Below are 14,472 nucleotides of genomic sequence, written 5' to 3'. Positions count from 1 at the left end.
ACGAATGGCATCGAAGTACACTGTGTGGCAGGGCCGGGGTGTACAGCAGGTGGAAGGGAGCGCTGCGCTGGCTCCCTTCCCCTGCTTGAAAAGCACCCTGGCCCGGCGACACCTTCGATGGCGCCGCTAGCAGCTGCAGCTGCTGCGGCTGCTACTGCTCTGCTATACTGCCACTATAGCAGAGCAGGGAGGTATCTCTCCGCTCTGCTATGTGCTAGCCGCACTTTAGCTCCTTGAAGGAGCGGAATCCCCGTGTTTTCGGGGATTCCGCTCCTGGACAGAGCGCTTGATGTCTCTGTCCATATCTGGGCAGTGACATCAGGGGAAACTCCTGAAGCGGAATCCCCGAACACATGGGGATTCCCCTTCAGGAGTTGCCGCTGATGTCACTGTCCAGATCTGCCCGGCACGGATGCAAAACTTAATGCAAACCGGCCGGGCAAAATGGCCGATTTTACCGGCCGACACTCGGGCACGACCCGGTCGTGTGAATCCCGCCTAAAAAGAAAACTATTTTATACTTTCTTTTTTTTACAAGTCCCCCTAGGGGACTTAAACCGGCGATCGTGGGATCGCTTGCACTATATACTGCAATATGAATGAATTGAAGTATATTGCCTTTCTGACAGGCTTCTATTAAGCCCTGCCAGAGGCCCCTAAGTAGCCATGCCAACCATCGGCAGCCCGTGAATGCGTCGTGGGGGGAGCGATGGGCTCTCAGAGGGGGTCGCTGATGCCACGGTCGCTGTTGACCATGGAATCTAAGGTGTTAAACGAGCGGTATCTGGCTCAAAGGCATTCTCGCTCGTTGCAGTGAAGTGTTGGCTGTAACATACACCAACGCAGTGTATGGAGCGGGCTCCATGCTTCCCCTACTCGGCTATGATACATAAAGAGGTTAATACTGCAGTATTTTCCTCATTTTAAACTATTACAATCGAACATACACTTTGGACTATATTAACAACTATTGAAATGTTAGACAAAATGTCTCAAATCCAAGTCTGCTCTGTACACGTTTACTACTAATACCGCACCAAAATCCATCTATACATTGAATTGTGGCTTTTATACTAAAGCATCTAATATACACTGAATGGCCATTTTATGAGAGACTCCTGCCCTTTCACCATTGGAGATTTCCTGTATGGAAATTAGACACGTGACTTCGGAGTGCAGAATAAAATCAAGTGAGCAGGTTTTCTGTGGATCAGTTTCCATGTGAATCCACCTTAGAATGGGAGAATCGAGCAATCTGAGCGAGGCATGGTCATCGGTGCTAGACGAGTATTACAAAAACTGCCAACCTTCAGGGGTTTTCTTGTGCAACTGTGTGGAGACTAAACCAAGAATAACGTAAAACGGAGGAAAAACATCCAACGAAAGGGAATCCTGTAGATGTAAACGACATAGGCCATATATAAAGTGCTGGTGCAACACCGTGCCAGTGTCCCCTTTAGACAGTGCCTATATACTGCCACAGTGCCCACGTAGATAGTGCCACACATCCCCAGGCAGTAATAGCGCCGCTTTAGACCACCTAGGGCATAAACATTAACCATTATTCTAGTTTTCCTGTAGTTTGTACCCAACAATTTATACCACCTACTCAGATTCCTAATATTAGTTTCTCTAAATCTATTATAAATGCATACATTACTAGTAAATTCAGGAGACTATTCTGTGTTTTGACAGTGAGTACCCCTGTGTTGCTCTGCTTGCAGCAAATACACCCCACAATGATCTGTACCAGATTTTCATCTAAACTCTAGTACTGGCGGGGTAACAGAATTTATTTATTCCTAGTTGTGACATTTCTCCTGGTATTCCCAACGGGTATGTGGTTTATATGGGGACACATTGCTAATATACTGTCCTATTAACTAAATGTCTCACGAATAGACCTCCAGCTCTGCATTTATTCTAGAGATAAGCTGTCAGCCTCTGTAATACTGGTAACGTGGTGCACAAAACATCTCAGCTGGCAAAACATTGTGATCATAGAAGAAAACTCTACTGCTCGATGTCATTTCATTGTCATTCTGCTTCCTCTTCATCACAGATGCCTAAAGCTTTTATTAGTTTCATTAAATGCAATTTTCAGCGTCCTTAATACTTCGGGTCTTAAAACATACAGGTTTCAGTATGACCACTTTCTGCAAAGCGGAATATAACTAATAAAATATTGGATCCCCTGTAAAAGAACCTTCAAAAGTATTTTAGAAAGATTTTTCTTTAGCGCTCGCTTTAAATAAGAGCATTTATGAGATGCTCATAAATGGCTAAACTAGTAGCAAGTGCTGGGAGCTCCCACTATACAGCGGCCAGAACCAGATTATGGAAAACAGTCTGTGACTGGAATCCATGTGAAAGGGACGTTTGGTTGACATTTATCAAAGTGCTATTGATCATTTAGCCGCTCTCAACCAATCAGCATTCCTAAGAATATTCTCAGCATAGCTGATTGGCTAAGACCAGGTGACAAGTCTGCAATGCTCTTCCCAAAAGGTTTTTGCTTGATAGGATTAGTCTGATCTTCAGATAAGTTATGTGCCAAGATATTTTTCAGTATACAGTAACATGAATAAAAAGTTAAAGTGTAGCTAAACGTTTGACAAAATTCTGACATGTCAGAAGTTTGGATTGCTGGGGGTCCAAGCACTGAGACCATTGTTCTCTATGAGGTGCGCGGCTGCGCACCTTCCACGATCCGCCCGCTCACTAAACTTTAATGGGCGGATGCAGTGGCGTCGCTAGCACATGAGGTGGCTCCGGTGCTAGAGACCGCCATCTTCACGTACATACATTCACTCAGGACGCACATACAAATGAATACTATAGGCTGAAGGCAGGGCCGGCCTTAGGGGTGTGCGAGCGCACAGGGCGCTGCACCCTCCCAGCATGTAGGGGGCGCCACTGGGCTCTACCTCTACTCTGTGCTCTGCTCTTAGTTACACACACGGAGTAAATAAGAGCCGAGAAGGAAGCTCCGCCCACAGTCCGTTCTGCAAAAAACCTATGATCCTGTCAGTAAGGAGAGATCGTGAGTATCTGCTGCGTGCGGCGTCACCTGCAGGGGAGTGACACTATCTACAGGGGGATGTGTGTGGCGCGCTCTACAGGGGAGTGACGCTATCTACAGGGGGAGGTGTGTGGCGTGCTCTACAGGGGGTCTATGGCACTATATACAGGGTGTGTGTGCATCGCTATCTACAGGCGGTCTGTGTGGCGCCATATATAGGGACAGTGGTGTAATGAGGGATTCTTCCATTGATGCCTAGAATTGGTGTTTAGAACTTTCTGGAATTGTAATATTATAAAAAGTTATTTAAAACTAATTTAAAATAAAAGTTTTCTTATTCTCTTATTTAGTCGTTATATTAGCGTTTACTGGGGGTATTACTTTTGGTCATCAGATCGTCCACCATTGATGGGGACTTGCCCTGCTCCCTAACTGCCCCGGCCAGGAGCTGCCAATACTTAGAGGGAACACTGACTGAGACCCCCACCAATCGCTAGAACGAAGTAGCTGAAGCTCTCGTGTGAGCGCTCAGCCGCTTCATGTCTATTCAGCTTTTTCCAGAAAGCCGATGTATCGGAGTACGGGCTCGTAGACTTTCCATTGAGTCTGTACACCGATACTTTTATTTCCGGAAAAAGCCGAACAGACACGAAGCGGCTGAGCGCTCAAGCTGCTTTGTTCTAGAGATTGGTGGGGGACTCAGTGCTTGGACCCCACCAATCCAAACTTCTGACATGTCAGAAGTTTGTCAAACATTTAGATACACTTTAATGTACACTGGGGGAAAAAAAAATAGAAAAAAGAAAAGTATTGATTAAATACGTATCGTACACAATACTTACTAAAATTATACTCTGTCAAATATTTATTTCAGTGTGGAAGGGTTATTGATTGAGAAGCCTATCACGCGAGAACGGAGCAGAAAATAAACATAAATAGGAAAACCTACGATTAGCTCATTGTCAAATTACCCTTTTAAAAAAAAAATATATATATATATATATATATATATATATATATATATTTTAAAGGGAATCAGTAATATTGAACATGTTGTCCTATCAGCAGGCATGGTTATAGAAAAGGAGGAGCTAAGCAGATTGATATATAGTTTTGTGAAAAAAGCTTCAGGATAACCTGTAATTTATTCATTTAAATTCCTGCTCATTTTGGCCTAATGAGTCCAGTGGGCGGTCTCAACTCGTGACTGACAGCCTTCCGCGTATGTGTGTCAATATAGAAATTACTGCCAATTACTAAGTAGAACCCAGGCCTTCCGGTTCTGATTGACAGCTTTCTCACTATGCATAGAGAGAAAGCGGTCATCAACCGTGGACTGGATAGCCGGCAGCTCATGAACATAGGACTGCTGATTACTGCTGACTCCTTGCTCATCTCGTGCTGCAGCTTAGAATACAGTGAATTTATAAAAACTGTAAAAAAAATTATATAAAATTGGTGACACACCATAATCAGAGTATCTGTCACTACTTTATGCTGCCCTCAGATCAGGCAGCATATACCAGGTGGCAGATTCTCTTTAAATTATTACAATTATAGGGTATCTTGAATCTTTTTGCACTAAAATCAATCTGCTCAGCTCTTCTTGATCTAAAACACAGCCTGCAGATCAGCCTGCATGTTTGACGTGACAGGTTGCCTTTAAGCAGGATGTTCCAGAAGACAACCAAGAGCTCATTTATTGTTTTTATGTATTATGTTTTTTTATGAGATTACGTAAATGCTGTAACACAATTTTCTCGTTGGGGATGAATAAAGTCTTCTATCTTCTAAACATCTATGGGCCAAGAGCGGTTGAGAGTCAGGACTTACCTTAAAGAGGCTCTGTCACCAGATTTTGCAACCCCCTATCTGCTATTGCAGCAGATAGGCGCTGCAATGTAGATTACAGTAACGTTTTTATTTAAAAAAAACTAGCATTTTTGGCAAAGTTATGATCATTTTTGTAGTTATGCAAATGAGGCTTGCAAAAGTCCAAGTGGGCGTGTATTATGTGCGTACATCGGGGCGTTTTTAATACTTTTACTAGCTGGGCGTTCTGATGAGAAGTATCATCCACTTCTCTTCAGAACGCCCAGCTTCTGCCAGATCACGCTGTGACGTCACTCACAGGTCCTGCATCGTGTCAGACGAGCGAGGACACATCGGCACCAGAGGCTTCAGTTGATTCTGCAGCAGCATCGGCGTTAGCAGGTAAGTCAATGTAGCTACTTACCTGCAAACGCTGATGCTGCTGCAGAATCAACTGAAGCCTCTGGTGACGATGTGGCCGACACGATGCAGGACCTGTGAGTGACGTCACAGATCTGCACTGCCAGAAGCTGGGCGTTCTGAAGAGAAGTGGATGATACTTCTCATCAGGACGCCCAGCTAGTAAAAGTATTAAAACCGCCCCGATGTACGCACATAATACACGCCCACTTGGACTTTTGCAAGCCTCATTTGCATAAATACAAAAGTGGTCATAACTTGGCCAAAAATGCTCGTTTTTTAAAAATAAAAACGTTACTCTTATCTACATTGCAGCGCCTATCTGCTGCAATAGCAGATAGGGGTTGCAAAATCTGGTGACAGAGCCTCTTTAAGGCCCTTTTACACGGGCCAATGATCGTGCAAACGAGGGTTCATATGAAAGCTCGTTCCCAATCATTGCCATGTGTGAACAGGCCAACGATCAGCCGATGAACGAACAAATGCTTGTTTATAGTCTGATTGTACAGCTTATGCAGCAGCAAATGTTATCGTTGTCGGCAGCACATCTCCCTGTGTAAACAGGGAGATGTGCTGCCGACATGACGGGAATACATGGGGGCGAGAGATTGTAGTAATAATTGTTCGCTCCCATACATTACTGTTCATAGCTCATTGTGAAAGGAGCAAACGAGGACCGATCAACAAGCTGGCTCGTTGATCGGTGCTTGTTACGGCCAAAATTGGCCGGTGTGAAAGGACCGTTGCATTATGCAGCCCACCTGTACAATTTACCAAGTAGGGCGGACAAAATGTATTCCCCAAAATACAGTTTAGTTGGCTGCACAGTGGGCGCTCTTTCAGTTCCTACTAAATTAAGGTTTTAGTTACAGGTCATCACTCAGGTGCCTTTTTATTAGTATTAACCTACTTTTCTAATACATTTTACAGCAGGAGAAAGTATTTACTTACATCGATTTGAAGAATTGAATATAGAATTCTTGTACTAATCATTAGTAATTGAAAGCAATATTATAGGCAACATTCTGCTTGACCAACACACACACACACACACACTTTTATTTATTACAATATGTGTAGCTCATCTTACCAATTGGGATTATGCTTGCTTTCCCGATACACAGATTCTTCATTCATTGACGCATATCGTGCCCACGTTAAACAACGACTCTTCAGATTCATCACTCGTGCTTTCATGTCCAGCCATGACTCTTCTTCCATGTAAATATTTGATATCTTAAGGATGCTCCACTGTGGATAAATAGAAAAAAAATAAAAATAAATAAGTCTAAAACATTTCTGGAAGCAAAAATTGGATAATCGTCTCATCTCTCTTTCAACCTGCCAATAGTGAGTTTTATTAAAACTGGCAGAAGAAGTAGAGCAACCTGTAGTTGCACTAGTTCGGATAAACGTATACTCCAATTTAATTCTTATACCACTGCAGCTGCGTTTATATCTGCATTACAAAGCAGAAAAGCCATACCTCAAACAATACACGGCATAAAAGCAAGGGTGCCCTGATAAATCCATCAACCATTACATTTGGAGAGTGCTCTGAGAATCAAATCCTAAGGAATTAGGACAGCATTAAGTACTGATGTAAGACGGGCTAGGCGTGCTTAACCACTTGGTGAACCTGTGAGTAAACCAGGGGTTTAATGGTTTGCAGACTTCTCAATCAAAATGATCACACCGAAAAACTGGCCTTGTTGTCCAGAGTAACCAGAGTTCAGCTTTCAATTCTTAAAACACTCTGGAAAAATAATAAATGGGCCAGTAATGGACAACGAGTTTTGACAAATGAGGTCCAAGGTCTTTATACACCTACAAGGTCTGCATATATCTCTGAAAGGACATAGCAGACAGTTTGAGGTTGTGAAGGACATGTGCAACTGCAGGAAAGGAGATCCAAAGAGTCGGACAAACAAATGTAATGACCAGCCACAAAGCGAGGCGCTGAGCAAATTTCAAATAGTGGGCAAAAAATCTCTACTATTTATTTATTTTTGTTAAAGTTTTCTCTAAATTTCTAAAGTTTTTATATCTAAGTATATGTTTTATTGTTATCAATGGATTTCTGATGTACTTGCTAAAAGAAAAAGCAGGATTCACACAAAAAGCTTTGTGTACATTGTGCAACATTTACCAAAGTCTGAGGAATGACGATGTGCATTACACAAAAGAAGTTAGAAAAACAAGCTCAAACAAAAGGAACGGTCGAATTCAAAAGCAACAAAATGTGCGGTGATAAATGGGCGCCATTAAAACACATTGAGCGCATTGATTTTCAAGGTCTTTATCAGAAAGTACTGAAGCTTCATTTTGAAAGGTTTCCACTCACCGTACTGCCCTTTACTAGTCAAGCCAGGTCCTTTTATTTTTTTTTAAAGACACAGACTACAGCAAAATGGAAGGAGTAATAATTGTTAAACAAATGGCTGTTATTCATTTGTGAGAGAATGCTTTACTGTAGAGGCACGTAGGAAGGAATGCCATTTATGAATTACAAGCAACATGCAGATCTCTCCGCAAAATTAAGAACACTTAAAATGAATTTGACAGTCAGCGCCTGAGAAACATATGATAGCTTGTGCTGGAAATTGTAAGTATTTTCTCCTTGTGATTAATCACTAAGTAACCGAGCCATACCCACATGCAGCTTCACCCACCCTAGTTTAACCACTTCCTGGCCATATGATGTATGTAGAATCTCATGAAGAAAACCTATTTTGCTACCTTAATGAGCCAAAAATCAGGTCTGCACTCTGAAGGACAGTTAGGGTTAGAAGTCCCTGAAGCATTCAGGTAAACAGGTGGTCCCTGAACTGGGAAGCTCACAAGAAAATTTGGCTAGGTCTTTTCACACTGGAATAAATGGGGTAATGGTTGGAAACGGGTGTTCGATCGTGTGCTTTTTCGCCAGATCATCAGCTCCCATATAAGAGGGCCTTTACTTGTTCAGGCTGTCATTTGACATGGGACCATGATCAGGTGCCTGACCATGGAGGGGGTTATAGTCCTGGTCACACGACAGTAAGAGGGGCACCTTTCATTCTCTTTATCACCGCTTTTAGATACTTAAAAAGCATCTATAAGATTGCCCATTTGTAATGACAGGCGTTAATGTATTAAAAATGCAATCCTTATAATGTCTACTTTCTTAAATATATGGTTAGGAGAGTGTATGATTTGTTGAAAAATACCTGCTTGGTAGCAAATAGGTTAAAGAGGGTATGACTTACCCCAGATTATTTTGCTGTCCACCAGAGCAATTATTCCCCCCTATTCACAGAAATTTCTCATATGCTAAATAGATGGAAATCGCTGCCGATTTCCCTGTTTGTTCGTCCTGTCCCAGACGCGCTCGGATCTACCGAAACATCAAAAGATCTTTAGTCAGATTTGACTACACCATATTTCTAAGGGTATGTTCACACGCTTAGCAAAATACGTTTGAAAATCCGGAGCGGTTTTCAAGCGAAAACCGCTCCTGAATTTCATAAGTTTTTGTAACAACTCACGTTTTTCGCGGCATATTTTATGGCCGTTATTGGAGCTGTTTTTCACTGGAGTCAATTAAAAATGCCTCCAAAAACGTCCCAGGAAGTGACATGCACTTCTTTTTCGCGGGAGTCTTTTTACACGCCGTATTTTGACAGCGACGCGTAAAATTAAGCTTCGGGGGAAAAGAACACCGTAAGTCCCATTGCAAGCAATGGGCAGATGTTTGGAGGCGTAATGGTGCAGTTTTTTCAGGCGTAATTCGAGGCGCAAACGGCCCGAATTACGTCTGAAACCACTGCGTGTGAACATACCCTAAATGTGTTGTTTGCTCGCGCTTTGCAGGGAAGCCTTGTAGTACCAGATATTGTAAAAGATTACCATGCAGCCCACTTTCGGCATCTGGCATCATGGACTTCCCCTCCAGCGTATAGCAAATGGTGTGTGATAGAAAAACAGTGGCTTGCGCCAATTCATCTGCCCTTTTATGGCAGACCACCCCTCTCTACCTTCCCCACTCTTTATTAGCGCCTATGGAATTCACTAGGGAGTTGTGGCATCAATGTCCAATTAAATAATCCCTGTGTCACCACCCAATTCTCGTTTCACCAATAAGGGAGTAAAGGGTATATCCTAGTGATATGCCATCTCTTCTTGTGATGAAAAACCCCTTGAAGAGTAAGGGCGTGTTCACACCTTGCGGGGCTGGAATACCCTGCAGGGAATTCCAGCCAAAAAACTGCACCATCTCAGATATTTACACAATATTAACCGCTTCCAGACCGTCCACTAAATTCATATTGGCGCTTCCTGAACTCTGTGCAGCGCCGACGTGAGTTCACGGTGGGTGTTAAAAGCGCGATAGGGTGTCTCAGAGTAGCACTGCCTCTGGTCCCGGAGACATGATCGGGACCGAATTTAGGTCCCGATCATGTGATCACAGGGAAAGTTTGTTGTAGCAACAAACTGGAAAGTTTGTTGCTATAACAAACTGGAAAGTTTGTTGCTACAACAAACTTTCCCGGGGACCGATTGCGGGTGCTGCCATCGGTTGTGACGGCAAAACCAGAGGCCATACAACGGCCTCCGGGTCTGCCATGCACGGAAGCCTAAGAGGACCAGCTGGTCCTCATAGGCTTGGTGTCAGCGTGACTCTCAGGGTCACACTGACCGTTTATAATACATCACACTACCTAGGTAGTGTAATGTATTATAGCAGCTAGCAGTGCTGCAGGTCAAGTAAAAAAAGTAGAACAAAAAAATAAGTTATAAGTTACAAAAACAAAAAATGCTTTTATTCCTATAAGACAATTATTATAGGAAAAAAATTAGAACATTAAAAAAGTACACATATTTCGTATCACCGTGTTCATAACGACCCAAACGCTAAAAATATAATATATTTCCCGCATGGTGAACACCGCAAAAAAATAAATTAAAAAACAATGCTAGAGTCACAATTTTTTTGGTCACCACCACTCCCAAAATATAGAATAAAAAGTGATCAAAAAGTCGCAAATATCCCAAAATAGTACCAATAAAAAACTACAACCCGTTATGCAAAAAAACAAGTCCTTAATCAGCTTTTTTGACTGAAAAATAAAAAATTTTTATGGCTCTCACAACATGGTGACACAAAAAACAATTTTATAGAAAAGCTATTTTATTGCGCAAACGACACAAAACATAAAAACCTTGCTTGCCGAAAAATAGAAACGAAAAAAAAAAAAAAAAAAAACACACATGTACCCCAAAATGGTGCCAATGAAAACGACCGATTGTCCCACAACAAATAAGCCCTCACACAGCTCCGGTGGAGAGAAAATAAAAAAAAGTTCTGGCTCTCAGAATATAGCGACAGAAATTGCGCTCCAAATGCAGATAAGATTTTCATTTATCAGTGCGACACTGGCCACATATCTATAAAATTATTATTTACCGCATTATTATACCCTCCTATTATGCCCCTGAATTACTCTGCACAGCTTACATATGCCCCCACATTACAAACTGAAAGACCAGCCAAACCTCAAAAAGAACTATTACCAAGCAAAATCTGTGCTCCAAGACCCAAATGGCACTCCCTTTCTTCTGAGCCCTACAGCGTGCCCTAACATCAGCTTACGTCTATATATATATATATTTTATACCCGGGAGAACCCGCTAAAAATTGTATGACCCTCAGACGAAGGCGGAAGCCGAAACGCGCGTCGGGGCAGGTTGCCAATTCTGAGATCTAGCAACATGGGTTAGTATTCCACTCTATTTCAGATTTCTCCTGAATCCTTTGCACTTTATATTTAGTATATGGAATTTAATGGAGTAGCGGTACAGGCGTCATACTGGATTCCCTGTGGGGACTTAACAGAGTAGGTCAAATATCTTTCTAATTGGGCATATAAATGGCTGATATTTACTTTGCACTATGCACTTTCTTAGGCCCCATGCACACTACCGTGCCCGCAATCACGGCCCGCGGTTGCGAGCCGCATTTTCGGGCCGTACTCCCATACAAAGTATGGGAGCACGGCCCGCAAAATGCAAAAGAACGGACATGTTCCATAATTTTCGGAACATTTCCACGGCACGGACACCCTTCCGCAGCGCTACGGAAAGGTGTCCACGTTCAATGAAAGTGAATGGGTCTGTTTTTGTGGACCGCAATTGCGGTCCGCAAAAACTGAGGTTTTTTACGGTCGTGTGCATGGGGCCTTATTGTATGCTTTATGACATGTATTTTTGTACATACTGATATTTGAACATTTGTGCAATACTTTCTCTTGGTTGGCGATCCTTTTTAATGATTTATGTATGTGATTTTTTATAATTTATGAAATAAAAATGTATGTTTTATATTTGACTTATAGACTCTGCGGGCTCTCTTTTTGGTATTATGCTGTATGAGGTATTTGTCTTCAGTGGCATAAACTGGGCACAACATATTCTGCACTAAAATGGCATATCAGTGGAAAATTATAATTTTCACTTTGCACCATCCGCTGCGCATTAACCCCTTCGTGCATCACGACTTAATAGCATGTCGTGGTGCAGGGGGTTATATATGGAGCGGAGCCCGCTCTATATGCTGGCGTCAGCTGTCTATTACAGCTGACACCCGGGACTAACGGACAGGAACAGCGATCGCACTGTTACAGGAGCCTGTAAAAATGACATTATACTGCAATACATTAGTATTGTATTGTAATTCTAATGATCGCTGGTTCAGGTCCCCTAGAGGGGCTAAGAAAATGTGTAAAAAAAAAAAAAATATATATAATATATTCAAAGTTAAAAATAAAAAAAAACCCTTTGCCGTTTTTCCATCAAAGTAATGTAAAAAAATTTAAAAAAGTAAAACAAAATTGGTATCGCTGCATCCGTAAAAGTCAGAACTATTACAATATACCATTATTTAACTCGCACGGTGAACGCCGTAAAAAATAAAGAATTTAAAAACGCCAAAAATCGCTGTTCACCTTCGTTTTTAAAAAACAAATGTAATAAAAAGTGATCAAAAAGTTGTATGTACCAAAAAATAGTACCAATAAAAACAGCTCGTCCCGCAAAAATCGACCAAAAAAAAATAGAAAAGTTCTGGCTCTCTGAATGTGGTGAAACTTAATTTTTTTTTTTTTACAAATAGCTTTCAATTTGTAAAAGTAGTGTGTGTATATATATATATATATATATATATATATATATATATATATATATATTAAAAAAACACTATAAATTTGGTATCACCTCAAACTGTAAAATTTAAAGTTGTCGTTTTTACCGCAAAAAAAATAAAAAAATGGATCAGTCCTGAAAGGGTTAATTAATTTCTAATGAAAAGACATTTTTGACCTCGTGGGGTATTGCCGTACTTGGGAGAAATTGCTTTACAAATGTTGGGGTGCTTTTTCTCCTTTATCCCTTGTGAAAATGAAAAAAAAACAAAACATTTTTGTGGAAAAAATGTTGATATTCATTTTCACGTCCGAATTCGAATAAATTCTGCATTAGACCTGTGCTGTCTAAATGCTCACTATACTCCTAGATGGATTCCTTAAGGGGTGTAGTTTCCCAAACTGTTAAGGGGTTTCCACTATTTTAGTCTCTCAGGGGCTTTGCAAAGGTGACATGATACCCGAAAACCATTCCAGCTAAATTTGAGCTCCAAAAGCCAAATATTGCTCCTTCCCTTCTGAGTACTGCCGTGGGTCCAAACAGCAGTTTATTACCCCATATGGCATATTGCCGTAATCAGGAGAAATTGCTTTACAAATTTTGGGGTTCTTTTTCCCCATTTTTTTTATATTTTTTCAGAAAAAAAAAAAGTTGATTTTCATTTTCACAGACAAACTCCAATAAATATAGCAACAGACCTGTAGGGTCAAGATGCTAACTATAGCACTAGATAATGCCTTGGGGTGTGTAGTTTCCAAAACCGTGTCACTTCTGGGGAGTTTCCACTGTTTTGGCACCATAAGATCTCTTCAAACCTGACATGGAGCCTAAAATATATTCTAAAAAAGAGGCGGCCCCAAAATCCTCTAGGTGCTCATTGGCTTCTGAGGTCTGTGCTTCAGTACATTACCACACTAGAGCCACATGTCAGATAGTTATACAAACTGCAGAATCTGGAAAATAAATATTGAGTTGTGTTTCTCTGTTAAAACCTTCTGTGTTACAGAAAAAATTTATTACAAATTTATTTCGGCAAAAAAAAATTTAATTTGTACATAACCCTTTAGGCGTTTCACAGGAATTAAAGCAAAGTAGAAGGGTAAAGAAACTTTCAGAATGCAGTTTCGAATACTTTGAGGGGTCTCGTTTTTAAAATGGGGTGATATATGGTGTCTATCTAGTACATAAGGCCCTCAAAAGGCACTTCACAACTGAACTGGTCCTTGAAAAATAGCCTTTTGACATTTTCTTGAAAATGTGCGAAATTGCTGCTAAAGTTCTAAGCCTTGTAAAGGCTTAGAAAAATAAAATAATGTTAAAAAAAAACGATGCAAATATAAAGTAGACATATGGAATATGTGAAATAGTAATAACACACAAAATACTTACTATCTGTTTTACAAGCAGATACATTTAAATTTAGAAAAATCATAATTTTTGAAAAGTTTGGTGTTTTTCACAAATAAGTAATTAATTTGACCAAATTTGTCCACTAACATAAAGTACAATATGTCACGAGAAAACAATCTCAGAATCGCTTGGATAGGCAAAAGCATTCCAGAGTAACCACCACATAAAATGACATGTCAGATTTGAAAAAAATGGGGCTGGTCCTGAAGGCCACAAGGAGTTCAGTACTGAAATGACTGATATTGAGAACAAGAGTAAACACTTATATGTGCTTAAATGGGAGAGCTTCCTGGGTCACCCTCTGCCCCTGCAGATTTGGCAAACTGCATAATCCAAGGCCGTAAAGTCATGCATCTGTACTCTCTATAGGAAGAGCCAATTAAAAATTGTAATTCACTGGTACCACACTCCTGAGCGGATTCCTCATTTGAATCCTTCCTTCTCAATATTTGTTGGCGTTGTGGAGCTTCGGATGGTGTACTACCTCATTGTCTGGAGGTGCCCCCTATTGCGCCTTTTTTGGTTTAACACTTCTACTTAGTAGGGGACTTTGAGTCAACACATGTTTATTTTAAATGTTCCACCAAACACTGTACACGTTAACACTCTGCCAGGTTGCTCCTTCATTTGCT

General features: G+C 41.1%; 1 protein-coding gene across 1 annotated transcript in view; it reads right to left on the bottom strand.

The window, feature by feature from the left end:
• The window catches only part of PRELID2 (PRELI domain containing 2), a 95,100-nt gene that overhangs the window by 37,894 nt on the left and 42,734 nt on the right, over window positions 1-14,472 (bottom strand). Inside the window, exon 4 of the mRNA XM_075856533.1 lies at window positions 6,345-6,505. Coding sequence (XP_075712648.1) covers window positions 6,345-6,505 — 161 coding nt within the window. The remainder of the gene's footprint in view (window positions 1-6,344; window positions 6,506-14,472) is intronic.

This window comes from Rhinoderma darwinii, chromosome 3 (assembly GCF_050947455.1).
Source record: "Rhinoderma darwinii isolate aRhiDar2 chromosome 3, aRhiDar2.hap1, whole genome shotgun sequence".
In the NCBI taxonomy this organism is placed as follows: Eukaryota; Metazoa; Chordata; class Amphibia; order Anura; family Rhinodermatidae; genus Rhinoderma; species Rhinoderma darwinii.
The sequence above is the reverse complement of the archived record's forward strand: the minus strand, read 5'-3'. Positions and strand labels throughout refer to the sequence as shown.